At 40.0% G+C, this 26,380-nt stretch overlaps 2 protein-coding genes across 7 annotated transcripts in view; one reads left to right on the plus strand and one right to left on the minus strand.

Moving 5' to 3' along the window:
* Positions 1 to 26,380, plus strand: part of RESTA (RE1 silencing transcription factor A) — a 148,377-nt gene that overhangs the window by 66,963 nt on the left and 55,034 nt on the right. The gene's annotated exons all lie outside the window — the stretch shown is intronic.
* Positions 933 to 25,553, minus strand: LOC101902029 (serine protease inhibitor Kazal-type 2). Of its 6 annotated transcripts, none has more exons than XR_807394.4 (6): positions 25,468 to 25,553; positions 24,018 to 24,061; positions 11,431 to 11,540; positions 5,816 to 5,965; positions 2,212 to 2,227; positions 933 to 1,234 (listed from the first exon to the last, which is right to left on the minus strand). XR_807394.4 is itself a non-coding variant. In XM_010806151.4 (5 exons), exons 1-5 carry the CDS (start codon positions 25,520 to 25,522, stop codon positions 1,209 to 1,211), a joined length of 291 nt encoding a protein of 96 aa, XP_010804453.1. In that variant the 5' UTR covers positions 25,523 to 25,553; the 3' UTR covers positions 933 to 1,208. The 6 variants fall into 6 exon arrangements, 2 of the variants coding, with proteins under 2 accessions (XP_010804453.1, XP_010804454.2); XR_807393.4 differs by having other exon boundaries at positions 1,203 to 1,234; positions 2,212 to 2,267; XR_807392.4 differs by lacking the exon at positions 2,212 to 2,227.

The raw sequence follows: 26,380 nt of genomic DNA on the forward strand, positions 1-26,380 counted from the left end.
CAGTAGTCATGTATGGATGTGAGAATTGGACCATAAAGAAGGCTGAGTGCCAAAGAATTGATGCTTTCGAATTGTGGTACTGGAGAAGACTCTTGAGAGTCCCTTGGACCACAAGGAGATCAAACCAGTCAATCCTAAAGGAAATCAACCGTGAATACTCATTGGAAGGACTAATGCTAAAGCTGAAGTTCCAATACTTTGGTCACCTGACGTGAAGAGCCAACTCATTGGAAAGGCCCTGATGCTGGGAAAGATTGAAGGCCAGTGAAGGGGACGACAAAGGATGAGATGGTTGGATGGCATCACCGACTCAATGGGCATGAGTTTGAGCAAACTCTGGGAGATAAGGACAGGGAAGCCTGGTGTGCTGCAGTCCATGGGGTTGCAAAGAGTCGGCCATAAGTTAGCAACTGAACAACTGACATTTTGGAGGGAAAATTTCTTTGTTGTGGGAGCTGGATGTGTTTGGTAGCATCCCTGGCTTCTGCCCACTAGATGTCAGGATCATCTACCATTCAAGCTGTGACACCCAAAATGCCTGTATAGTTCCAAAGGTCCTCTGGGGAAAATTAACCCAGGGTTGAGAATCATTGCTCTCAAAGAAAGGAAAAAGCAATTTCTTGCATTAACCCTTAAGGAAAATTGTGCTTAAAGGAGATTTACTTTTTGTATTTTGTATCTTGTGATGATTCTTTGACTTTACCAACTCTGGCTAAAGTCAGCTCCAGTCTATCATATTATTTGATCTGTGCAGAATGCTGTACCAGCTACACATACATTGTACTTTCAAGATTTAGAGGAATGAGGAAGAATAAACCTTGCCCTCTCGAAAATGACTCCACTTCTCCCTTAGTGAAATTCACCCTTGCTTGAGAGGAAAAGATCCACCTGAGGCTGCTGAGTGAGAATGGATAGTCGATAGTGAACAGTGGTGATTAAATACAGTACTGATTTTATTCCAACTAAATAAAGCAATGCATAGGTCATCTGGGCAATAAGCTTAACTAAAATGACAAAAGCCAAAAACGAGGATTTTGTAGTTGTTTTATCAGTCACTGCCCTCCTACACAACTCATCTCAGAAAATCTCATGCAAAGAAATACAGGAAAAGAGAAAAGCGGGAAATGAAGTTCATTTAGTGTGCAGTGGAAGGTGGTTTCTCCAATTCCTCTTCTGTGAAATGCTCCATCAGCATGGTCCACTTCGGATTATTTTAATATCATGACCATCATCCCTGCAAATTGAACAACCATAAAAACATATTTATTATTAAATCCCTCCCTGCAACTGTCCTGAGTTCTTGTGGCTGGAATAAAAATAAAATGAACCCAAGACAGATTCCCAGGAAGAAAAGCAATTTTAATTCTTGTGCATGGAGGTCTCATAGAAATGAGATTTAATAAGTGACCAAAGCAGAGAGCTTTTATACTTTTTACTTTTTAGACAAACAGTACATTTGTGAGGAATTAAAGAGGACAAAGAAACTTAAGCTTTGGCTGCTTAAAACTAGTAAAGAATCTGTAACAGTTTCTGCTTATGGTAGTAAATAACAAAAACCTCAAAGACCATGAACAGAACTAAAATCTGTTTTATAGTGTGTATTATAGTTTCTGCTGAAAGATAATTTTCTTTCTACAATTATTACCAAAGATGGCCAAATCAGACTAATTTTTTCATAAAATAAGTCTAGATTCAATAAACCTGGCCTGGTTGTTTACATAAGTACAGCAAGAATAGTGATTGACCACATAGACTCTCTTAAATCTGCTTTGCTGGAACATTTTATGAGGAACTTCAGATTGAATTTTTAATAGCCTCTCAAGGATAAGAAGCCAAGCCAAGCATTCACCAACAGACTTTGCAATAGATATAGATTTGGGTGAATTCCTCTCTTCACACAAGACTCCAAAGTACACTGTTTCCTAAAGGTCCCAGGAAATGACCTTCCTTACTTACCTGGTAAGGCTGCTGGGAAACCTGAAAGTAAGATTCTAGGCTGTTTTTCCAAAGGGCTTTATTGGCTCCATAAAGTCAACCTTAGTTCCTCAAAGCTATCTGGTCATATCTGAGTCTATGCATGTCTCTCACCAATATGACATTCCAGTCAAAGCTCTGATACTATAATTAATGTTTCCAATTGTGTTGTAAGAAAAGCAGATTCTTACTGAACTTATGCAAATAACTATATTGCCAAGAAAAAAGAATACTCACTGAGAGTTTCTAACTTCTGAAGGGATCCAGCAGAGAGAAAAAGAAATGTTTCAGTGCTGCTTACAAAAGACAAAAAGATTTCCTTAAATCTGGAGAAAACATTTTTAAAACTCAGCAATGTTTCATTTTAATAAAAATTACAATTATCGTCCTCAGTTTATTTAGTCTCATAGTGAATTCTTGTTCCACTTGATCTGTTAAAAAATTTTTGAAGCCATCAGTTTCTCCATTAGGGTTCTGTAAATTCTTATCCAGGTATGATTTGAAAGTCATCAGACACCTATATTCTAGGATATTTGTTAGATTTCTTTCCATGAATTTCCCTTAAAATAAAACATATTTGCAGAAAGCCTTTGTAGAAGCATCTGAGTAAGAGAGTTCAGTTCAGTTCAGTAAACTGTGTGTAAATGATAAATGACTTTAAAATGTCCACTATTGAAGATCTGATTCATTATAATGGAACTGATAAGAAAATTCAGTTATCTCTAAGACTTATCATTTTAAGATAATAACTAGAATTATGGCTAACATATAATGACATATCCAAAGTTTAGGGATTTCATTTATTTTCTAGAACATTTAGGTTAATAACATTTATCCATACAATACAACCTAAGAAGATTTATCATTTACTTGATAAATGCTTTCTATGTAATTTAACATAAAAAAGAAGCCTAATTAGTTTAATAGCTCTTTTATAAGTACAGAAAATAAATTTTTGATCGAGGTATCCAGGGGCCCTGTGGAAAACCCCAAAGTCATTTCCAGTTCAATAAGAGTTCATTTGGAATTTTGCAGAGTTTGTCAAAAATATCAAACATTTTTGAAACACTTAGTCAAATAGGATTATTGGTCACTGTGAAACAATATTTAGCTATCCATATAATCAGTGACAAACATGTCCCTGGCAAATACAGAAAGCTAAATAGTTGTAAAAAGCTTTAGTTCTTTTAATATTGAAAAGACTTAGGAGTTTTTTTGTGGGTGTCTTCTAAGTGATCAAAAACCTGATAAAGACAAAATATAGAATGTGGTTTTCTAGACAGATATATTAAAGGTAAAGAAAACTTTTTTTCTTTTACAATTTCTTTTTAAGACTAGACCAACAATCTAAGAGAACTTTGTACTTTTGAACAAGAAAACTTTTTAACAGAGATAAACACCAGATTTTAATTTTGTACCAGTTTCCTTTGATATTCCTTAAGTAAACTCATTCCAGTCTTAGTCCTGATCACACATAAAATTCCTTAAGATTATTTTTTCATAAACCTTTTGCAATTTTCTATGTTCATTTTATTTGTCCCTTGTTTTCTTTCACATTTAGAAATAGCCTGCTTTAGGACAAAATCTCTTTCCTTTTCCTTAACAAAGGCACCTCTTTACCTTTTCTTAGCCCAAAATACTTAATACTTTTTTTTCATTTCTGGAACACTTTAACTGCATATATTAATTAGAATTATTAATCCTTTGAAATCTAAATTTTGGGGGGGAATAATGAAACAACTGTGAACCATATTTTGTGACTTGGCAAACATAAGTACATTTCATAATTTCTAGAAATAAATGCCACTTCATGGCACAATTTTTCAATAAAGCACAAGAGGGACCTCCCTGGTGGTCCAGTGGTTAAGAATCCTCCTTGCAATGCAGGGGACATGGGTTCAATCCCTGGTTGGGGAACTAAGATCCCACAGGCCACAGAGTGACTAAGCCCACAGCTAATGAGCCTGCATGCTCTGGAGTCCAAACACCACAACTAGAGAGCCCGTGTGCCGCAACTGGAGAGTTTGTGCACTGCAACGAAAGATCGCATGGTGCAACGAGGATCCCACATGCTCCAACATTTCTTTTTTGGAAATGATACAGATATCCAATGACCTCCCATCATTTAACTTACCAAACTCTAAGGGTGTAAATTAAATTACCGAAGAATTTAGAAAATCAAGTTTACTCACGGAGATGGCTAACATCTTTTATTATTTGTGGGAAGGACTTAAGTTCTGTATTTGTCCTTCACAAACAGTTGTAGAGGGGTGTGATTTACTCGAATTTGGGCAAGAGATCCTTTCAGCAGTTTGTGTTTTAAAAGGCATCTTTCCTTCTTTTTCTTTTTCAGTTTCAGGTTATACCAATTCAGCCAATCGAGGCTTAATCTCAGGCAAGGTGGGCTGTGTTTACATTTCAAAGATATGACAATATTTATAACCTTTAAGGCCAAAAAAAGGCCTTTTAAGTTCAGTTTTCTCGTAGGAGTTTTGGATTATATTTATCTATTATTATAAGCCTTAGGGTAATTATTATTTTAAAATAATTTTTAAAGTACAGGACAGTTTTGCTCCAATATTGTGATCTTCTATAATATCTAGAAGGCATTTTAAGAGGAACGGGTAAGCTTTTGGAAATGGTAAAACAAGTGGGTCTTGATTTGTTTCTACAGTTGCATTTCTAATTTTGTAGTTTTGCAAGACAAAGAAAAAAATTGTTTCTATTAGCCCTTGATAATTGTTTGTATTAAGCTTCCAGCTAATCTACTTCCTGGTTATTCCTAGGAGGGCCTGAGGAATTGTAGAGGAGGTGGGCGATTTTTTTTTAAAGGGGAATTTATGTTGGATCTTACTTTTAAGTCTAATTTCTGTTTTTTCATCTTAATAAGGGATTCTCTAAGGCTCACCATTATAGTTTATTTTTCCTTTCAATGTGTTCCTCTCATAAGTACCAAGTAACAGTTATTTACGATGAGAGCTTTCAAATTTTTTTCCTCTTAAATACAACCTACTTAAAGGATCTTTTGACCTATGGCTGATTAATGTTGGTGTATGGCAGAGACCAACACAATACTGTAAAGCAATTATCCTCCAATTAAAAATAAATTATTTTTTTTAAAAAAAGGATCCTTTGTCCATTGATGAATAGGATTTTATATTAATTTCAAATATAGACTCAAACCAGTAAGCCTTTTTTATGGCTTAACAAAAGATAAAAAGGTGTTTCCAAGGATATAGCTCTCACATGATTAGAAAGTTCACTCTCATTGTTAGTCTAAGAAAATAAGGCAATGAAAGTTGACACACAACAGCCCATTATGGATAGGGACCCCATGACAAACGCCCCTGAGAGCTGGTATGGCCGGACAAAGAGAGTACTGACTTTGTGTCTCAGAACTTGTCTAGTCAACTGACCACCAGATACACCTTTCAAATGGCAGAGCTCTCGGAACATAAAACAAGATGGAAGAACATATCTGGTTTTATATGGAAGACCCACAGGAAGGTCTGTTTAAGTAGATGCAGGTCTGGTGAGAACCATTAACTCACCAGTTTGTGAGGCCAGCTCAAACAACAGGCTTATAGGGCATGTGCCTGCATGCTGCCCTATGGTTCTTCCTTCTTATGGGAAACAACACAACAGACAGAGACAAAAAGCAGTGACCATCTCTGAGAAGAAAAGAATTTCCAAGAGTTACTAAATACAAGGAGCTAACTCGACAAATATTTTCTCCTGCTAATCTAAATTTAGAGAGGAAATAAGGAACTCTTGCCAACTTCCCCTTCCACCAGACCTTGCAGGGAGAGATCCAGGAAGCTGAGTTGGTAAGAAATCTTACCTTCTGCTGGTCTTTATCAGAGGGCCCAGGATCTCTCAGCTGCAGTAGCCTCAGGGTGAGAAGCGGGTTCCAACCAGGCTCCTCCTGGCTCACCAACTGTCAGGGTAGAAGAAATTTCTCCCTCTACCCTCTTGAGTTCTTGTGGCTAGACTAATAATAAAATGGACACAAGACAGATTAACAGGAGAAAAAGAAAAATTTTTATTCAGGATGCACAGAGGTCTCATGGAAATGGGACCTAATAAGTGACCAAAACAGGCAGCTTTTATTCTTTTTAGACAAAGAAGCAATACATTTGTGAGGAATTGATAAGAGAAAGAAACTTAGGCTTTGGGTACTTAATAAGTGAAGAATCTGTACAGAGTTTTGGCTTGGGGTAGTAAATTTAAAAAGTAACAAACTTTGTTTATACAGGCTTTTTAGCTTTAAATTCCCAATCTCTGATATAAGAGTGGGAAATGGCAACCCACTCCAGTACTCTTGCCTGGAAAATCCCATGGACGGAGGAGCCTGGTAGGCTACAGTCTAAGGGGCTGCAAAGAGTTGGACACGACTGAGCGACTTCACTTTCTTTTCTACCTTCAGAGGCAGGAAGAACATCTTTCACCTGACATTAATTTCCTGCTTTCAGGGAGAGAGACAGAAGGGTCAAAGCATCCCTCATGCACTGGCTCTTTCTTAAGCAACTTTAATACACAATACTTAATATGCTATCGTGGCACATTTTTGGGTAGCCTACCTGGGGCCACCATATTGAAACATTATCTGTCATATTGAAACTGCCCCACTGTTTGTATTAAAAAGACCCATGTCATAATACATTATATTCTCTCCAGGGTGACAGTCATTTTTAAAGCTAAATCTAGGAAACAATGAGGGTGAAAGCCCAACTCTGCTATTTTTCTCCTAACCCTAGGGTACAGGGAACTGTTAACATTTCCAAGAAATCATTCTTGAGAAGACCTAGGTAACTCACTTAAGACTGAGGTCAGAGAATGGACCCCTGAAATACAAACCAGCATACCTAGAGGAGAAGTCATGGTCACATGAGCTGGTCAAGTGTTTTACAAAAAGGGAATCAGATGTAATATATTTATTACTAAGCATTCTACCAGATAGAGTTATTAAGACCTATTTTCCAGCTAATAGTGCAGGGTGTGTAGGTTGCTTGTACATACCTTCTGACTTTAAAAAAACACAATATTCTGCCACAGAGTTTAACTACTTAAATATATTCTTGTTTTATTTAATTTTTATTTTATATTGGAGTATAATTGATTTACAATGTTGTTTTAGTCTCAGGTGCACAGCAAAGTGATTCTTTTTCCTTTTAGGTTATTACAAAATAATACCTATACATATATCCATTCTTTTTAAGATTATTTCTCCCATATAGGTTATTATAGAATTTTGAGTGAAGTTCCCTGTGCTGTACAGTAGGTCTTGTTAATTATCTATTTTATATATGCTGCTGCTACTGCTAAGTCACTTCAGTCGTGTCTGACTCTGTGTGACCCCATAGACAGCCTCCTACCAGGCTCCTCTGTCCCTGGGATTCTCCAGGCAAGAATACTGGAGTGGGTTGCCATTTCCTTCTCTAATGCATGAAAGTGAAAAGGAAAGTGAAGTCGCTCAGTCGTGTCCGACTCTTAGCGACCTCATGGACTGCAGCCTACCAGGCTCCTCCGTCCATGGGATTTTCCAGGCAAGAGTACTGGAGTGGGGTGCCATTTTGTATATAGTGGTGTGCATATGTTAATCCCAAACTCCTAATTTATCCCGCCCCCCACCTTTCCCTTTTGGTAACCATAAGTTTGTTTTTGAAGTCCGTGAGTCTGTTTCTGTTTCATAGATAAGTTCATTTGTATCATTTTTAAGATTATACATATAAGTGATATCATGGTATTTGTTTTTCTGTGTCTCTCGGTCCATCCATGTTGCTGCAAATGGCATTATTTCATTTTTTTTTTTTTTTATGGCTGAGTAATACTGAATATATACCACATCTTCTTTATCCATTCCTCTGTTGGTGGGCTATTTAGGCTGCTTCCATGTCTTGACTATTGCTGCTGTGAATGTAGGGGTACAAGTATCTTTTCAAATTATGGTTTTCTCCAAATATATGCCCAGGAATGGGATTACTGGATCATATAGTAGTTCTATTCTAGTTTTTTGAGGACGCTCCATAGTGGCTGTATCAATTTACATTTCCACCAACAGTGTAGGTGGAACTTTTCCCCAACTCCCTTTTCTCCTTTTATGGCTGTAAGCATTTGCTTTATATATTGAGGTGCTCCTATGTTGGATACATATATATTTACAGTTGTTATGTCTTCTTGGATTGATCCCTTGATCATTATGTAGTGTCCTTCTTTGTCTCTTTGAACAGTCTTTATTTTACAATCTATTTTGTCTTACATAAGTACTGCTACTCGAGCTTTCCTTTGCTTTCCATTTGTATGAAATACCTTTTTCCATACCCTCCCTTACAGTCTGTTTGTGTTCTTGTATCTGAAGTGAGTCTCTAGTAGCATGTATATGGCGCTTTTTTTTAAATCCATTCCACCAGTCTATGTCTTATGGTTGGAGCATTTAATCCATTTACATTTAAGCTAATTATCTATCAGTTCAGTTCAGTCACTCAGTCATGTCTGACTCTTTGCAACCCCACGGACTGCAGCATGCTAGGCCCTGTCCATCAACAACTCCCAGAGCTTTCTCAAACTCGTGTCCATCGAGTCAGTGATGCCATCCAACCATCTCATCCTCTGTTGTTCCCTTCTCCTCCCACCTTCAAGCTTTCCCAGTGTCAGGGTCTTTTCCAATGAGTCAGTTCTTTGCATCAGGTGGCCAGTTATCTATATGTATGGTCTTATTGCCATTTTGTTAATTGTTTTGGGTTTGTTTTTGTTGGTCTTTTTTCTTCCCTTCCCTTTTGTTCTCTTTTGAGTTGTATTTGGATTGCTTTTTTCTGTGTGTGTAGATTTTTGGTTTGTGTTTATATGAGGTTTTATATATCAGTCTATATAGATAGATAGATAGATAGAGATATATACAAGATTGTTTTAAGGTGCTGGTCTCTTAATTTCAAATACATTTCCAGTATCCTGCATTTGTACTCTCCTCTTCTTACAGTTGCTGTTTTGACTTCATGTTTGTGTGTAGATGATTTCCTACCTTTACTATGTGTTTGCCTTTACTGGTGAGCTTTGCCATTGGTAATTTTCTTGTTTCTAGTTGTGGCCTTTTCTTTCTCATCTAGAGAAGTTCCTTTAGTATTTGTTGTAAAACTGGTTTGGTGGCACTGAATGATCTTAGCTTTTGCTTACCTATAAAGCTGTTGGTCTCTCTGTCAGATCTGAATAAGAGCCTTGCTGGGCAGAATATTCTTGGTCCTAGGTTTTCCCCTTTCATCACTTTAAATACATACTCCCTTCTGGCCTGGATAGTTTTTGCTGAAAAAAATCAACTGATAATCTTATGGGGATACCCTTGTATGTCATTTGTTGCTTTTCTCGTTTATGCTCTTTATTCCTTTATTTCCTCTGTTTTTAATTTTTATCAGTTTGATTTATATGTGTCTTGGCATATCCCCCCTTGTGTTTATCCAGTATGGGGCTCTCTGCACTTCCTGGACTTAAATGAGTGTTTCCTTTCCCATGTTAGGGAAATTTCTGGTTATTATCTCTTCAAGTATTTTCTCAGGCCCTTTCTCTCTCTCTTCTCCTTCTAGGACCCCTATAATGCAAAATATTTGTGCATTTAATATTGTCACAGAGGTCTCTTAGACGGTCTCATTTCTTTTCATTTTTCTTTATTCTGTTCTGCAGCAGTATTTTCTATCAGTATGTCTTCCAGCTCATTTATTTATTCTTCTGCTTTATTTATTCTGCTATTGATTCCTTCTAGTGCATTTTTCATTTCACTTATTGTATCGTTCATCTCTGTTTGTTTGTTCTTTAAATCTTCTAGCTCTCCATTAAACATTTCTTATGTCTTCTCATCTATGCTTCCATTCTTTTTCTGAGATCTTGGATCATCTTTACTATTATTATTCTGAATCCCTTTTCAGGCAGATTGCCTCTCTCTACCTTTCACTTAGTTGTTTCTCTGGGGTTTCATCTGGTTTCTGCATCTGAAACCTATTCCTCTCCTATTTTATTTTGTCTAACTACCCATATTTGTGGTCTCTATTCCTCAGGTTGCAGAACTGGAGTTCTTGCTTCTAATGTCTGTTTCCTGGTAGATGAGGTTGATCCAGGGGCTTGTGCAGGCTTTCTAGTGGGAGGAACTGGTACCTACCCACTGGTGGGTGGAGTTGGGTCTTGTCCCTCTGGTAGACAGGCTGTGTCAAGGGGTGTATTTATAGGCAGATGTTGGCACAGGACAACTTTAAGCACCTTGTCTGCTGATGGGTGGGGCTGCCAGCTATTGGGCGGGGCCAGGAATTTTTGCCAAAATGGTGATTTCTAGGAGAGCTCATGCCAATGAATGTTCCATGAAGTCTCTGCCACCAGTGTCCTTGTTCCCCAGTGAGCCACAGCTGATTCCTGCCTCCCCAGGAGACCATCCCAGACCCACAGGTATGTCAGCTTAGGCTCCTATGGAATCATTGCTTTGCCCTAAGACTCAATATATGTGAAACTTTGTGTGTTCTCTACAAGAGCGGAGTCTCTGTTCCTCCAGTCCTGTGGAGCTCCTCCACGCAAGCCTTGCTGACCTTCAAAGCCAGATGCTCTTGAATCTCCTTGTCTCAATGCTGGACTCCCCAGGCTGCAGAGCTTGACATGAGGCTCAAACTCTCACTCCTGTGGGAGAACCTCTGCAATATAACTATTTTTCAGTTTGCAGGTCACCCATTTGGAGGGTATGAGATCTGATTATATCATGAAAGCATGCCTGCTACTATCTTGTTGTGGCTTCTTCTTTATCTTTAAATGTAGAATATCTTTTTGGTAGGCTCCAGTTTTTTCTGTCAGTGGTTGTTCAGCAGTTAGTTGTGATTTTGGTGTTTTCATGAGAGGACATGTGCTTAAGTCCTACCACTTTGCCATCCTGTCTCCTGAGGGACAAAGCATTCTTGATGGCCTGGGATATCCCTGCTCCCTTTCCTGCTATGCCAGGATGGGTGGAATTGATAATGGGCTAGGGTTTTTTACATAGCAGCGCCTCAGTTCCATAATCTGCCTCAAAACCCAGAAATAGCTATAATTCCTTCCCTTGTCTTCTTTCATTCCTCTGAAAACACACTGAACCATAACCGTGGATAACAGACCCAGGTCTTCTTTCTTGGTGCTCGGCACAGACTTGAATGATGGGGCTGCAAGCAGCACCACTGCTACAATCCTCAATAAATTTTGGGAAACTACCCATCCCTGGATAGTACATTACTTAATTATCTCATTTATAATTGATTGATCACACACTTCTTTTTCTAACCTTGACCTAGAAAATACACTGAAAGATTCTGGGTCTTTTTAAATGTCAGTCTTAAAACAGAGCTACTTATGTCACGTTTGATTCTTATGTCCAAGAAGAGTCACAACTTGCTAAGTAATCAAAATGCAAGAGAAGAACTAAAGAAAATGCACCTAGTTTATATTATAAATTGTTACCTGATTTTCATGCACAGAATACACTCATTGGGATAAGTGGACATGTCACTTCCACACACAGGGCTAAAGTCCCTGGGACATCCTGGTAATTTATACTGATCGCAGTTTGGCTAGAAAAGAGAAAGGAAGACAGAAATTGGAGAATAACTTGAGATATTCTCATCATACAGCAGTTTAGAGGAGGACAAAGCCCTAAGTTTCCCTAGATTTCCTGGAAATATCTTACAAAAAGATTTTTTTCCCAAACAAAAATATGTTTTTTCTAATACAAAAATCAGATGCAGTGTTGAAGCAATGGATCAATATCTGCTATGTAAGAAAAGGACCTCAAAGGAAGGTTCAATATGGCTGATTTTTAAAATGAAAGTCCAAGACTTGCCATCAAATCTACGTAACTATCTATCCTCCAGCTTCATAATTTGCTCTTCACTACCACCTACATGAGAATGACCTGTTCCATTCCACCTAATCCCTTGGCATAACACCAAGACATGCTCAGGAATCTTTTTCTCTGGACTTTTAATATACTGGCATTTGAAAAACATCATTAAAGAAAATAGTATGTTCAGAATTAGACCTTTGGGGTTGTTATGGGTTTAACTGTGTCCACCCAGAGAGATGTGTTAAAGTCCTAACCCCTAGCACCTCAGAATGTGACCTTATGTGGAATTAGGGTCTTTATATAGGAAATTATGTTAAAATAAGTTTAGGAGAGTGGGTCCTAATCTATATGACTGGTGTTCTTATAAAAGGGAAAGTTTGGAAACAGAGTCACACACTCAGGGAAAATCATGTGAAGACACCAAGAGAATGCCATTTACAAGACAAGGAATGCCTGAGACTACCAGATACTGGGAGAGGGGAATGGAAGGAAGATTCTCCTTCCCAGCCCTTAGAAGGAACAAACCCTGCTGACACCTTGAGTTTGGACATTCAGCCTTGAGAACTGTGAGACAACCCATTCTGTTGTTCAAGTTACTCAGTTTGTGACTTTATTACAGCAGCCCTTACAAACTGATATTGGATCATGGAACTCAACCCTCAGATTCAATGGACTGGAGGCCAGAGAGGTAATATGTCTTGCTCATAACCTCTAGTCTCCAGCAGGACCAAGACTAGAACTGGTCACAGTGGTCGTGTGACCACCATGCAGAGGCTCACTTTAAAAACAGGTTGAATATATGACCTGCTGTATTTGTTTTGTTTTAGTAATAGTGATCCTCTTTCCTCACTTCAGAACAAGTGTTTAGTATTCTGAATAAATGAAATATACCTTTTTCTTCATATTATATGGATTCATAGAGACCTAAGTAGGATAGGGCATTGGCCAAACTCTGAACTAAAGAAAAACTTTTAACCCTTTCCATCCTCTGTTCAGGATTCTATCTCCTTCTAGGAGCCTGATGTGTTCTTCCTGCTCTAGGCTCACTAAGATGATGGCTTCCAGGACAGCTTCCACAGGAGACTAGAAACCCTTTTCCCAGTGAGATTGGGACAACTGGTAATTGGTCATTTTATTGAAAAAGTCAATTAAAGCAGGGAAACAATAACAAAAAATACATATCCTAAGCATTTTCTCTTAAAACAGAAAATAGGATTGCCAATCTTTTTGATGTATGACACAAGGCACATGGCCAGGGGTAATACTACTTACACTAAGAGAACCTCCCTTGCAGCTAGGTATGACCACATGATCAAGATTAGGCTGACTGGATACAAATGGGATTATTGTGTAGTAGCTTCTGAGGATCTCCTTTAAAGGAAAATTGAGCCTGTCCTCTGCTTCTCCTAATTTTTAGTCTCCTTTGTCCATTCCTCTATCCTGTTCCTGGGTGCATGAAACCCTCCCCTATACAGACCAGGATGATAAAAGCCACATCCTACGATGGCAGCTCTGTGAGCTGTTATTTTGAATCCATGCTACTTGCAACTGAATCTAATCCTACCTGACCAGACCTAAGTAAGACTTTTCCTATTAATGTTTCAACTAATTGAGTTCTATGTGCTATCACTGCAAAAATCATACCCATAATAAATCACCTACGATTTCTTGTTTTGTTTTGTTTAGAAGGGATTTCTCAACTGCACTCATATTTTGGACCAGATAATTCTTTGCTGTGTGAGGTTGTCCTGTACATTGTAGGATGTTTAGTATTGTCTTTGTTCTTTATCTACTAGATGCCAGCAACAACTCCCTGGTCATGACAATCAAAATGACAGTCTACATATCTCCTGGGGGTAAAACTACCCACTTTTAAATATGGCAAGAATTTAGAGACATTGTTACAACAAGGCAATGTACAATTAAAAAACAATTCCCCAATTATTTACTATTGTTTTACCTACACCTAATTCAAGAGCAATTATTTTGTTTTAGAATTTGTCTTTTAGCAAGTCTCAAAAGTATTTGACACAGTTCTCATATAAATGGCTTTATTTCTTTACAATCATGTTTATACTGTCTTTACATTTTTAATTAAAATAAGACTGGAAACTCTCATAAGGGGCTTTTGAACACAGCCACTTGAGTCTTGGTGAAAAATATAACTCCACTGATGGGAAATAGTCCACTTTATAAGAGAGGAGTCATACAAGATACTAATCTACAACCAGTCAGTGATCGGTCTCCTGTAGAAATTATTCAGAGAGAAAGGACAGGGTCATTTGTGAGTTGCTTAAATGGAGGATGGCAGAGTGAATTTTCACTGTTATTATCCCCATTTTCTGAAAGAAATTCAAACCCAGGAAAAACTGAGTCATCTGAGCAAAAATATTATTGGGTACCTATTGAGGTCCTTTAATGGACTGGAACCTGGTGGTCTGGAGTTGAAGATTAGAAAGTAAAAGAGAGAGAGAAAGAGGCCGATATTCCTTGGTTTATGCAGAAAACCAATAAAGCCCTTGACATGGGGCTTGCGCTGCTTCACGTAGGCACAGGGCACCCTCTTGCGAGGGTCTTGCAAGCCCAGGCAAGAAAGTGAGCTCAGTGGGCTTCTGCACTCCAAAGAATTAGCCTGAGAGAGACAGAAAGAGAGAAAGACACGGGGACCCAAGCTCTGATGGAACAAGGGTGTTTTATTCAACATAGTATGGGTATATACTGTCTTACAAGGTAGCTGTGTTCAGCAAAGATAAAGATCAAAAGTCCAGACTTACAAATTATCAAGGCAATCCACATCAAAGAGAGAGAGTTGTAAATAATCACTTTAACCATATGGTTCATAAAAAGGAAGAGGGTCATAAATAGTTACTTATCACCGTATGAAAAAACTAACGAAGGAAATGCATGCATTCCTCAGCCCCAGGAGCGGTTTGCCGCTCCTCTTAATTCCTGAATATTCAGGAATTGATAAGGAACAGAGGATTCATGACAGATCCAAAACAGCACACAGGAAGCCTCCTGTTAAATGCTTCCTGACAATTCCCCCTATTTTATTATATTTGTAAAAAAGGTCCTGACCAATTGAGTTTGTTTAGTAGTAACCAACCTTCTAGAAAGGCAATGATAAACAACAAATATAATTACCAAGACAATCACCAAAGTTACAGTTCCAGACTGATGCTGTGGGTAATATTTTGAAACCATCCTCGTGGGTCTAGCCCAGATAATTGATCAGCTAGTTGTTCAGCTAAAGTTTCCATATTAGTGGAAGAGGGCAGACATTTAGAAAAGTTTTCAAAGATTTCCTTTTAAAGTATTAAATAGGGTATTCAGTTGATAATTAGCAATGCCTGCTGCTAAGTCGCTTCAGTCGTGTCTGACTCTGTGCGACCCCATAGACGGCAGCTCCACCAGGCTCCGCCATCCCTGGGATTCTCCAGGCAAGAACACTGGAGTGGGTTGCCATTTCCTTCTCCACTAGCAATGCCTAAAGAAGGTCTAATCCAATTTATATCACCTAAGAGCTTTTGGAAATCAGTTAAAGAAGGTCTAATCCAGTTTATATCACCTAAGAGCTTTTGGAAATCATTTAAGGTTGATAATTTTTCAGTACGGATCTGAGTTAGTTGGGGAGTAATATATTGTCTATCAACAACAAACCCCAAGTAATGGTAAGTTGTAGAGGTTTGAATTTTTTCAGGGGCAATGATTAATCCAGAGTTTTTAAGCATAGTTGAGCTATGGTGGGAGAATTCATCATCCCTTGTGGCAGTACAGTCCATTGGTACCATATATGAGGTCCGATATGACTAGGATAAGGGAGAGAGAAAGCGAATCTCTCTCAGTCTAAAGGGTATAAAGGTATATTAAAAAAGCAATCTTGTAAATCAATGATGATAATGTCCCAATTTTGAGGAATAATGGTAGGTGATGGGATTCCTGGTTGTAATGCACCCATAGGTTTCATAGATGCATTAACTTTTCTAAGGTCTGTTAGGAGACGTCATTTGTTAGATTTCTTTTTTATAACAAAAATAGGAGAGTTCCAAGGAGAACAAGATTCTTCAATATGCTTTAATTCTAGTTGTGTATCTATAAGTTCCTTAGCCACCTGTAATTTCTCCTTTATGAGGGGCCACTGCTCTGTCTAAATAGGCTCGTCATTCTTTCAAGTTATTTTAATAATTATATCGTTTGTTAAATGAGCAGTGGCCCCTAGGAAAAATGTGGAATGTATATCTGAGTTTGCCATTGCATAAGTAAGTCCCTTCCTATTAGATTAAGGGGTGCATCTATCACATAAGGTCTTAATGTTGCAGGTTGGCCTTCTGGTCCCTCACATGGATAAATTTGAGTACTCTGATAAACCTCTTGTACTTTGGTTTGAGAAATCCCTGCAATTTGGCAAGAAATTTTTTGTACAGGCCAGGATTTGGGCCATAAATGTTTGGAAATAATAGTAATATCAGAGCCAGTGTCAAGGAGACCAGAAAATCTTTTACCATTAATTTTGATATTTATAGTCAGTCGGGCAAATTCAGATACTAATGATGTCCAGAAGGACTGTTTTTGATCTGTACCGCTGAATCCACCTGTCCGTACATCATTAGAGGAGTTAATAGAAATGTAAGGTAAAAGAAGTAATTGAGCAATTTTATCCCCTTTTTTGAATTGCAATAAAATCTGAGATGGCATCATAATTTGAATTTCTCCTTTATAATCTGAATCAATTACTCCAGGGTGGACAGTAATTCCTTTAGAAGTCAAACTAGATCGGCCAAGTAAAAGACCAAAGGTTTGTGGGGGCAGAGGTCCAAAAAGTCCGGTAGGTATTCTAGAGGGGACTGCTTGAGGGTAAAGGAGAAAGTCATTTAGGGCTGGTATATTGACGGCAGCACTGCCGGATGTTGAGAGTTTGAGGGAGAAGATGGAATTTGCCCCTGGTTTTTGTTGAAGGGGACCTGGGGGGTCCCCTGCTTGGAGTTTCCCAGAATAGGTTTCCCTTCAATGTCAAATTTAGATTTACATCTAAATCTAATGCATTGGCCCAATGCATTCCTCTACAGCAGCAAGGGCAGATTTTTGGAGGTTTTTTATTAGCTTTCTTAGAAAGGGCAGTCCCTTTTTAAATGGTTCTTATCTCCACATGTAAAGTTCCTTCATTTCCCTTCCTTAAGGCAGCAACCATTGTTTCAGCTAGCATTTGTATCTTTTGAGTTTCTGATCCTAGACTTCGACAAGCCTTCAAATAATCAATAATAATCCCTGTCTCACGAATTGGAGCTATTAGCCTTTTGACATTCCTGATTTGCATTTTCATAAGCAAGCAATTTCTCTAGTTGCCTTTTGGCTTTTTCTCCAATTACAGTATGAGGAATAACATTTTCTAATCTAGCTAAAAAATTAGCATACGTTTCATTAGGTCCTTGCAATATTTTAGTGTAGCTACCTGTAGGCTCCCCTTGAGGAGTAATTCAATCCCAAGCTTCAAGGGTCACTGTTTTTAATTGTCCATGTAACAAAGGAGGGCACTGTATTTGAGCTTCTACAGAGTCAAATTGTCCTGTACCAGTTAGCATCTCAAAAGTAATTTGATTTTGGGGCGCACCAGCTCGAGTATTTGTTAGCATGATCTCTGGCTATATCATGAAACCACATTATCCATTGAAGATATTCTCCTGGTTTAACGAGACCTTTTATTAAAGTTCGCCAATGATGGGGAATAAAATTTCCAATAGAGGATGTTATAGAATTTAGAAGTACTTTAGTAAAAGGTGAATGTGGGCCATACAGTTATAGATTTTTTTAATTTGTTGCATGTGATAAAAGTTAATACCCTCATATTGAGGTATTATGTGCCCTTGAGCATCAGGATTTCTAAAAACTGGAAAGGCGGAGAAACCATCAGCTTCAGAGACTTGCAAAGCCAGCAATTCAGAGAGCCTCTGTCTTGAAGGAGAGTGAGTAGGTAGCAAATTCTTACAATTAAGGGAATGTGGTAAAAACTTATTATTGTTATTCAGAAAGGTGTTGTCAGTTTTAATGTCAAAAGGTGTCTTAGGGGAGTCGTTGCCAGAATCATTAGGTTCTAGCAAGGGAGAGACTTTGGGATTTGTGCCCGCTGGTAGGGGAGGAGTGCTTGGAGCAACTGGGGCAGGGCTTGTAGGAAAATTCTAAAATATTTTATGTTGTTCTAATTGGGCCTTTTGTAAGGTTTCATCATCTAATTCATATTTATGTAATAAGTGTTCTGCCTGATGTCGAATATCGGGAGGGCTAGAATTACCTTGAAATGGCAGAATCACAGCTTTAACAAGAGCCCATAGGGGCCAGAAATCTATCGGAATATTTTTTCCCTGTCTGGCAGCTCGTTCAACATTCTCTTTGACCCGGTGCCAAATTTCTAAATCAAAACTACCTTCATTAGGGAACCAAGGGGGTTACATTCAACCACTGTCTGAAGGCAAGCCTCTATTTGCTGGTGTGAAACTGAAAGTCCTTGAACTTTAAGTGATGAAGTAAAATAGAAAAGTGATGGGGCTTTCCAGCCATTTGACCCATGTCTTAGTACTTACTGACCTCAATAGGTCCTTGAGTCACTCTGTCTGAATATGCCATGTATACCAGGCCCCTGTTCTGGGCACCACTTGTTGAGGTCCTTTAATGGACCGGAACCTGGTGGTCCAGAGTCGATGATAAGAAATAAAAGAGAGAAAGAGGCCGATATTCCTTGGTTTATGCAGAAAACCAATAAAGCCCTTGACACGGGGCTTGCACTGCTTCACGTAGGCACAGGGCACCCTCTCGCAAGCGTCTTGCAAGCCCAGGCAAGAAAGTGAGCTCAGTGGGCTTCTGCACTCCAAAGAATTAGCCTGAGAGAGAGAAAAAGAAAGACACGGGGACCCAAGCTCTGATGGAACAAGAGTGTTTTATTCAACATGCTACTGCTAAGTCACTTCAGTCATGTCCGACTCTGTGCAACCCCATAGACGGCAGCCCACCAGACTCCCCTGTCCCTGGGATTCTCCAGGCAAGAACACTGGAGTGGGTTGCCATTTCCTTCTCCAGTGCATGAAAGTGAAAAGGGAAAGTGAAGTTGCTCAGTGGTATCCGACTCTTAGCGACCCCATGGACTGCAGCCTACCAGGCTCCTCTGTCCATGGGATTTTCCAGGCAAGAGTACTGGAGTGGGGTGCTATTGCCTTCTCTGTTTATTCAACATAGTGTGGGTATATATACTGTCTTACAAGGTAGCTTTGTTCAGCAAAGATAAAGATCAAAAGTCCAGACTTACAAATTATCAAGGAAACATAAGGCAATCCATATCAAAGAGAGAGGGTTGTAAATAATCACTTTTACCCTATGGTTCATAAAAAGGAAGAGGGTCGTAAATAGTTACTTATCACCTTATGGAAAAACTAACGAAGGAAATGCATGCATTCCTCAACCCTGGGAGTGGTTTGCCACTCCTCTTAATTCCTGAATATTCAGGAATTGATAAGGAACAGAGGATTCATGACAGATCCAAAACAGCACACAGGAAGCCTCCTGTTAAATGCTTCCTGACAGGTACCCATTAAATGCTGAAAATTTGGCACCAAACAATAAGACATCACAAAATATACAGCTTACTAGGGGGAGACAGACAATTACAATTCATTGCTATGATTGGGTAATTAAAAGCACTGGATCTGGAGTCAGATGCCTAGGTTGGAACTACAGTTCCACCATTTCCATGTGACCTTGGCCAGAGAGATAAGAATGGTACCCACAGTCTGTGCTGTAAAAGATTAAGTGAGTGACTCCATATAAAGAATTTAGAACACTGATTGGTATCCTTTACTATTGAAAGAAACCCAGGCTATGTCATCTCAAAATATGACTCCTTGACATAAACATTACTTGGAGCTAAAGGCAGTCAACATGCAGTTTTGACTTCCCCTTTTCTGCCTAAAGGCAGAATATAAATTCTCATTTACTGGAAATGATTCTGGTTTCTTATCAGCCCAGAAATGGCACCTAAGGAACCTGCAAACAAACTTTATTCCATTAGTTTCCTCCCATTATTTATCTTCCTACTGTTTGCCACTCTTGGAAGCCTAAAACAATTTTCCTTTGTCCTGTCATTTATCTACAAATGTTGTTATTCAGTCCCTAAGTTATGTCTAACTCTTTGCAACCTCATGAACTATAGCATGCCAGTCTCTGCTGTCCTTCACTGTCTCCCAGAGCTTGCTTAAATTCATGTCCACTGAGTCGAAGATGCTACCTAACCATCTCATCCTCTGCCGCTTCCTTCTCCTTTTGTCTTCAATCTTTCCCAGCATCAAGGTCTTTTGCAAAGAGTCGGCTTTTTGCATCAGATGGCCAAAATATTGGAACTTCAGGTTCAGCAACAGTCCTTCCAATGAATATTCAGCATTGATTTCCTTTAGGATTTACTGGTTTGATCTCCTTGCTGTCCAAGGGACTCTTAACAGTCTTCTCCAGCACCACAATTTGAAAGCATCAATTCTTTTGGCACTTTCTTTATTATCCGACTCTCACATCTGTACTGGAATAACCATAGGTTTGACTATATGGACCTTTGTTGGCAAAGTGATGTCTCTGCTTTTAACACGCTGGCTAGATTTGTCAGCTTTCCTTCCAAGGAACAAGCATCTTTTGATTTCATGGCTGCAGTCCCCGGCCACAGTGATTTTGGAGCCCAAGAAAATAAAACCTGTCACTGCTTCCACTTTTTCCCCTTCTATTCGTCATGAAGAGATGAGACCAGATGCCATGATCTTAGTTTTTTGAATGTTGAGTTCTAAGCTGGCTTTTTTACTTTCCTCTTTCACCCTCATCAAAAGGATCTTTAGTTTCTCTTCACATTGGAGTGGTAGCATCTCATATCTGAGGTTGCTGATATTTTCCCAGCAATCTTGATTACAGTTTGTGAGTCATCCAGCCTGGCATTCCACATGATATACTCTGCATATAAGTTAAATAAGCAGGGTAACAACATACAGCCTTTACATACTCCTTTCCCAATTTGGAACCAGTCAGTTGTTCCATTTCCAGTTCTAACTGTTGCTTCTTGACCCATATGCAGGTTTCTCAGGAGACAGGTAAGGTGGTCTGGAACTCCCATCTCTAAGAATTTTCCTTGGTTTGTTGTGATCCACACAGTCAAAGGCTTTAGTGTAGTCAATGAGGCAGAAGTTTTTTGAAACTCCCTTGCTTTCTTCATGAACCAATGATTGTTGGCAATTTGAACTCTGGTTCCTCTACCTTTTCTAAACCCAACTTGTACATCTGGAAGTTCTTGGTTCGTGTACTGCTGAAGCCAATCTTGAAGGATTTTGAGCATTACCTTGTTAGCATCTGAAATAAGTGCTATTGTACAGTAGTTGGAATATTCTTTGGTATTGCCCTTCTTTGGGATTGGAATGAAAACTGACCTTTTCCAGTCCTAGCTTGGAAACACTATGTCCAAGACTGGGTATTCTAAATTTGCTGACCTACTGAGTGCAGCACTTTAACAGCATCATAGTTTAGGACAGCTGGAATTCCATCACCTCCACTAGCTTTGTTCATAGTAGTGCTTCCTAAGGCACACTTGACCTCACTCACACTCCAGTCTGGCTCTAGGTGAGTGATCACACCATTGTGGTTATCTGGCTCATTAAAATTTTTTGGTATAGTTCTTCTGTGTATTCTTGCTACCTTTTCTTAATCTCCTCTGCTTGTTAGGTCCTTACCATTTCTGTCCTTTATCATCCCCATCCTTGCATGAAATATTTCCTTGATAGCTCTGATTTTCTTAAAGAAATCTCTAGTCTTACCTATTCTTTTGTTTCCCTTTATTTCTTTGGATTGCTCATTTTAAGAAGGCCTTCTTATCTCTCCTTGCTATTCTCTGGAACTCTGCATAAAGTTGGGTGTATCTTTCACAAATGTATTGCTTTCTGTTAAATATGCAAGATAAGGCAGATTTCTAAGCCACCTCTTTGAGTTACACATTTCTTAGTACTCCCATGTGTATGCACAATACACTTGTTAATAAACATTTGTTTATTTTTCTCTGGTTAATCTCTCCTTTGTTGTATAGGCCCCAGCTGAAAACTTAGAAGGGTAGAGGGAAGATTTTTTTCCTCCCCTACACTAGTATGGTAATGATGATGATGCAGTATAGTGTGAATGGAAACAAAGAGAAAGTGCATTTATGTCTACTTTGGAGGAAGAAAACAGGGTGGTAAGGTTTCCTGGAAATGGTCTGCACTGACATGAATACTCAAAGTTACCTTACCCACTGAGATCAATATTCACGTATGTAAAATAATCATCTCTATTTATTGTGAGAACAGAGATTGCATGTAAAAATGGACAGTGTCAGACCAAATATTAAAATAGAACTATCACCCAAAACCTTAGCAAGCTAGCCAGGAAACCAACCCATTATTTAGAATAACCAGTCCAGGAAGCCAACATGCTGTGAATCAGACTTATAAGAAATCAGACAGCTATCTCTAGTGATATCCAGGTAGTCAAACAGTAAGCTATATAACAGTTGGCCCACAACTGCCAAGGCTTGATTAACAACTGATATTTTCCCTAAATTTTACCCCTGCTTCCAACTTAGGCCCAATTAGAGAAAGCCAAATATGCCTTCTGAATCATTCACATACTATGCCTGCCTTTAGTTTCCCACCTCCAGCCTCCCCATGCCAACAGCCTCAATCAGGGCACACCTGATGCCTTCCTTCCCTTTTTCCCATTATAAAGCTTTCCCACTCCTCTGCCTTTGAGTCTCAGCTAAAACACAAGTGACATGACTGACTCACTTGCTACATCAAGCTCTGAATAACTAGCTCTTTTGTTTAATTAACTTTTTAAGATAATTGACATATAGGTATTTACAATGTTATATTAGTTTCAGTGTACAGCAAAGTGAGTCTTTTCTAGATTCTTTTCCATTATAGATCACTAGTAGACATTGAATATAGTTCCCCATGCTATACAGCAGGTCCTTCTTGTTTATGTTATATATATAGTAGTGTGTATATGTTAATCCCAAATTCCTAATTTATCCTTCCCTCTGCCTCCCACTTGGCAACCACAAGTCTGTTCTCCACATCTGAGTCTGTTTCTGTTTCATTGATAGGTTAACTTGTGTCATAGTTTAGATTCACATTTAAATGATATCACATGATATTTGTCTTTCTCTGACTTACTTCACTTAATATGATAATCTCTATGTCTATCCATATTGCTGCAAAAGGCATTATTTTATTCTTTATTATGGCTGAGCAATATTCCTCTGTGTTTGTGTGTGTGTGTATGTAATCTTATTTTTTCATTCATCTGTCAATGGACATTTAGATTGCTTCCATGTCTTGCTGCTGCTAAGTCGCTTCAGTTGTGTCTGACTCTGTGCGACCCCAGAGACAGCAGGCCACCAGGCTCCCGCGTCCCTGGGATTCTCCAGGCAAGAACACTGGAGTGGGTTGCCATTTCCTTCTCCAATGCATGAAAGTGAAAAGTGAAGTCGCTCAGTCGTGCCCGACTCTTAGTGACCCCATGGACTGCAGCCTACCAGGCTCCTCTGTCCATGGGATTTTCCAGGCAAGAGTACTGGAGTGGGGTGCCATTGCTATTGTAAATAGTGCTGCAATGAACACTGGGGTACATGTTGAATAACTCCTTTTTCTTGTTCTCATTTGGTTGGTCTTCCTTACTTTCACACAATCTAATTTATTAATATACATAAAATGTTTAGTACAACGTATAATTATTAGGCCCAGGACCTTCTGAATCATCAAAGGAAACAAAGCCCTGAGGCTCCCAAGGTCTGAGCTGTTTCCTTTCTTTTTAAAAATTATTTATTTATTTGGTTGTGCCAGGTTGCGGCATGTAGGATCTTTAGTTTGTGGCATGCAACCTCTTAGTTACAGCATGCGTTTCCCTGACCAGGAATCAAACCCTGGCCCCCTGCATTGGTAGCTCTAAGTCTTAGCTACTGGACCACCAGGGAAGTCCCAAGGACTGAGCCTTTTTCAACCAAAATTTACATTGTATCAAAAAGCCTGCCTGATAATCTGATTTCTAAAGATTCAGTCAACTGTTTCCAAAGTGGCATGTCAGACCTGAAACCAGTCTCCAACCCCAACCTTTGTGGGCTTCATTGTATTAGTAGAAACAGTAAAAGTGGTTTCTTACTTACTGTTTTTTGTTCTAAATGTTGACTAAATTGAGCATTCAAAGAGGCTGCAAGAAGAAAACAGACATTTAAAAGGATATGATTAAGGTCAATTCTTCTTCATAAGGGGTTTTTTAAATCCAGCTTGTAATTTATACAAGCTGCACCTTCTCCCTTTCTCTCCCATGTCCAGCTTTTGAAGAACTTCTAGAAAGTATATTCAGTTGTATGCTGGCACCTCTCTTAGCAGGCACACAGAAAACGTTTGGTACCAGTTCTATAATTGACCGCTCTAATAGGTCTGCTTGAGAGAGGACTTTGGAGCTACATAACAAAAATCAGAGAAGAGGCTCTCATGCCTTCCTCAGATACATACATGCATAAGGTTGGTGATCCTCTCCCCTCACCCCAGCAGCTGCTTCCTGAGGAGCCAGTGGAAGTTTAGAGATCAGAGGGAACCTCCCCTGAGCCTCAGTGGGAGAATGCTTACCCAACCCTTGGAACAACAGCAGAAGAGGCCATGTCCCATGGTCCACCTACTGTTCCTTGAGGGGGGCTTCCAAGAGGAACAGGATGGAGCTTCAGCTGCGACAGAACTTAGTGCAGCTTTAGTCCCCACAGAATGGGTCCCTGTATCCAGCAGGACATTCAGAGCCAGCGGAAGATGAACCCACAGCCCGTACTGACTGACACCTACCTCAGAGGTATGCCAGCCAAGAGATGTGAGCACCAGCTAATTCACAAAAGTGACTGCAGGAAGACCCTGACTACTGCCCCCAGGGCTTCCCTAATGCCTCAGGATCCCTAGCTCTTTGCTCCACAGCCCTCCATCATCTGGGGACCATTTCCCCTCTCTTCCTTCACAGTATTTAAGAAATAAAAAAATCAATTTTCCTGGCTAAAAGAACCCAAAAGTCAGAGAAATAACTCAAAAATTCACGATATTCTTTTCCTTTGTTGCTCAGGATAATAAATACAAAGCTTACCACTAGATGTTACCATTTTAACTTCATTTGAAAGTGGGTGTCAAGTCTGGCTGGCCTGAGGCCCTTTTCTCATGAGCCCCAGAGTGCCTGGCACACTTGGCATTCACAACTCCTGATTCCTGTACATCTTCTGCCAAGGTTCGGTAGGGCCCCGGGTACATAAAAACCCGATTCCTGATCCTGGACTCCAGAAAATCTGCTTTAAGGGAGAGAGCGCAGGCAGCAGGGTCACTAGAAAAGCCCAAGCAACAACACTGTGGTTCCAAAATGTGACTCGCGCACACCCCCAAGTTCGTGTCCTTAGACAACCGCGGGGCGGGCCTGGAACCGCCAGTAACAGGTGCGTGGAGGGGCAGTCGTTAGCGAGACCCCCCTCTACACTTGATCTCAGTCAAAAGGCCGAGAAGCGATGATACCCCCCCCCCCCCCCCCCGCCCCAGGTAACTTTTCCGCTTTCCTTGGCTGCCAAGCCCACTGGTGACCATTACCTGCCGAGTCCCCAACCAAGAATAACAGCACCAAGCGCAGCCCCACGAGCGCCATCCTCCCGCCTGGCCGGCGGTCGGGTCCCTGTGCGCTCCAGCGCCTGCGCGCGCGACACTGACTGCGCCCTCGGGTTGGACACGTGACAGAGGGATGTGAAGGAAAGGCAAGCAGGAGGAGGGAGGGCGGGCAGGGGGAAGAGGAGGAACAGAGCAGGTTGGAGGCGGGAGGAGGGCCAGGCAAGGATGGACGCGAGGAGAGGATATGGAGGAAGTGGGGAAAGTAAGGTAGAGGAGGGTGGTTACTAGCTTCCCACTTCCCTACCCGCCCCCGCCCCCGCCCCCAACCCTTCTGTAGGGAGAAAGCGACTAAGGCGACCCCGTCCCTGCAGCAAACAAGAACGTTGTAAGAGCCCTGGATAACCTTGTGAGTGTCAGTCAACCCCAGGTTCTTCAGCATCTTCTATGTCCCAGAAACTGTTTGGGGGCTGAACTTAACGAAGGAGGTCAGGGCTCTCTAGAAGCTTTTCTAGTGTAGGTGTTGGCAATGGGGTTATACAGGGAACTCCACAACAAGTGAATACAGTAATTTCTAAAATTAAGCTGGAGACTGGAACCAGCTGCCACTGCCAGTGAAGGGCCAAAGCTGGGGCACCACTAAAAGAAACAGTGAGTCCCTCCTCTGTCACCCTGACTTGCAGTGTCCCCCATACACATCCTATTGGCACAAAAAGCCAGCTAGCAAAGCAGATGGGAGGTCTGCAGAATTCTGCCATCACAGAGTCTAAAAGGCTGGGTGTAGAGCTTGTGGTGGTTGTTCACTCACTCAGTCATGTCTAACTCTTTGTGACCCCATGGACCGCAGCATGCCAGGCTTTTCTGTCCTTCACCATCTCCTGGAGCTTGCTCAAACTCATGT

The sequence above is a fragment of the Bos taurus genome, chromosome 6 (genome assembly GCF_002263795.3).
Source record: "Bos taurus isolate L1 Dominette 01449 registration number 42190680 breed Hereford chromosome 6, ARS-UCD2.0, whole genome shotgun sequence".
NCBI classification, from domain to species: domain Eukaryota; kingdom Metazoa; phylum Chordata; class Mammalia; order Artiodactyla; family Bovidae; genus Bos; species Bos taurus.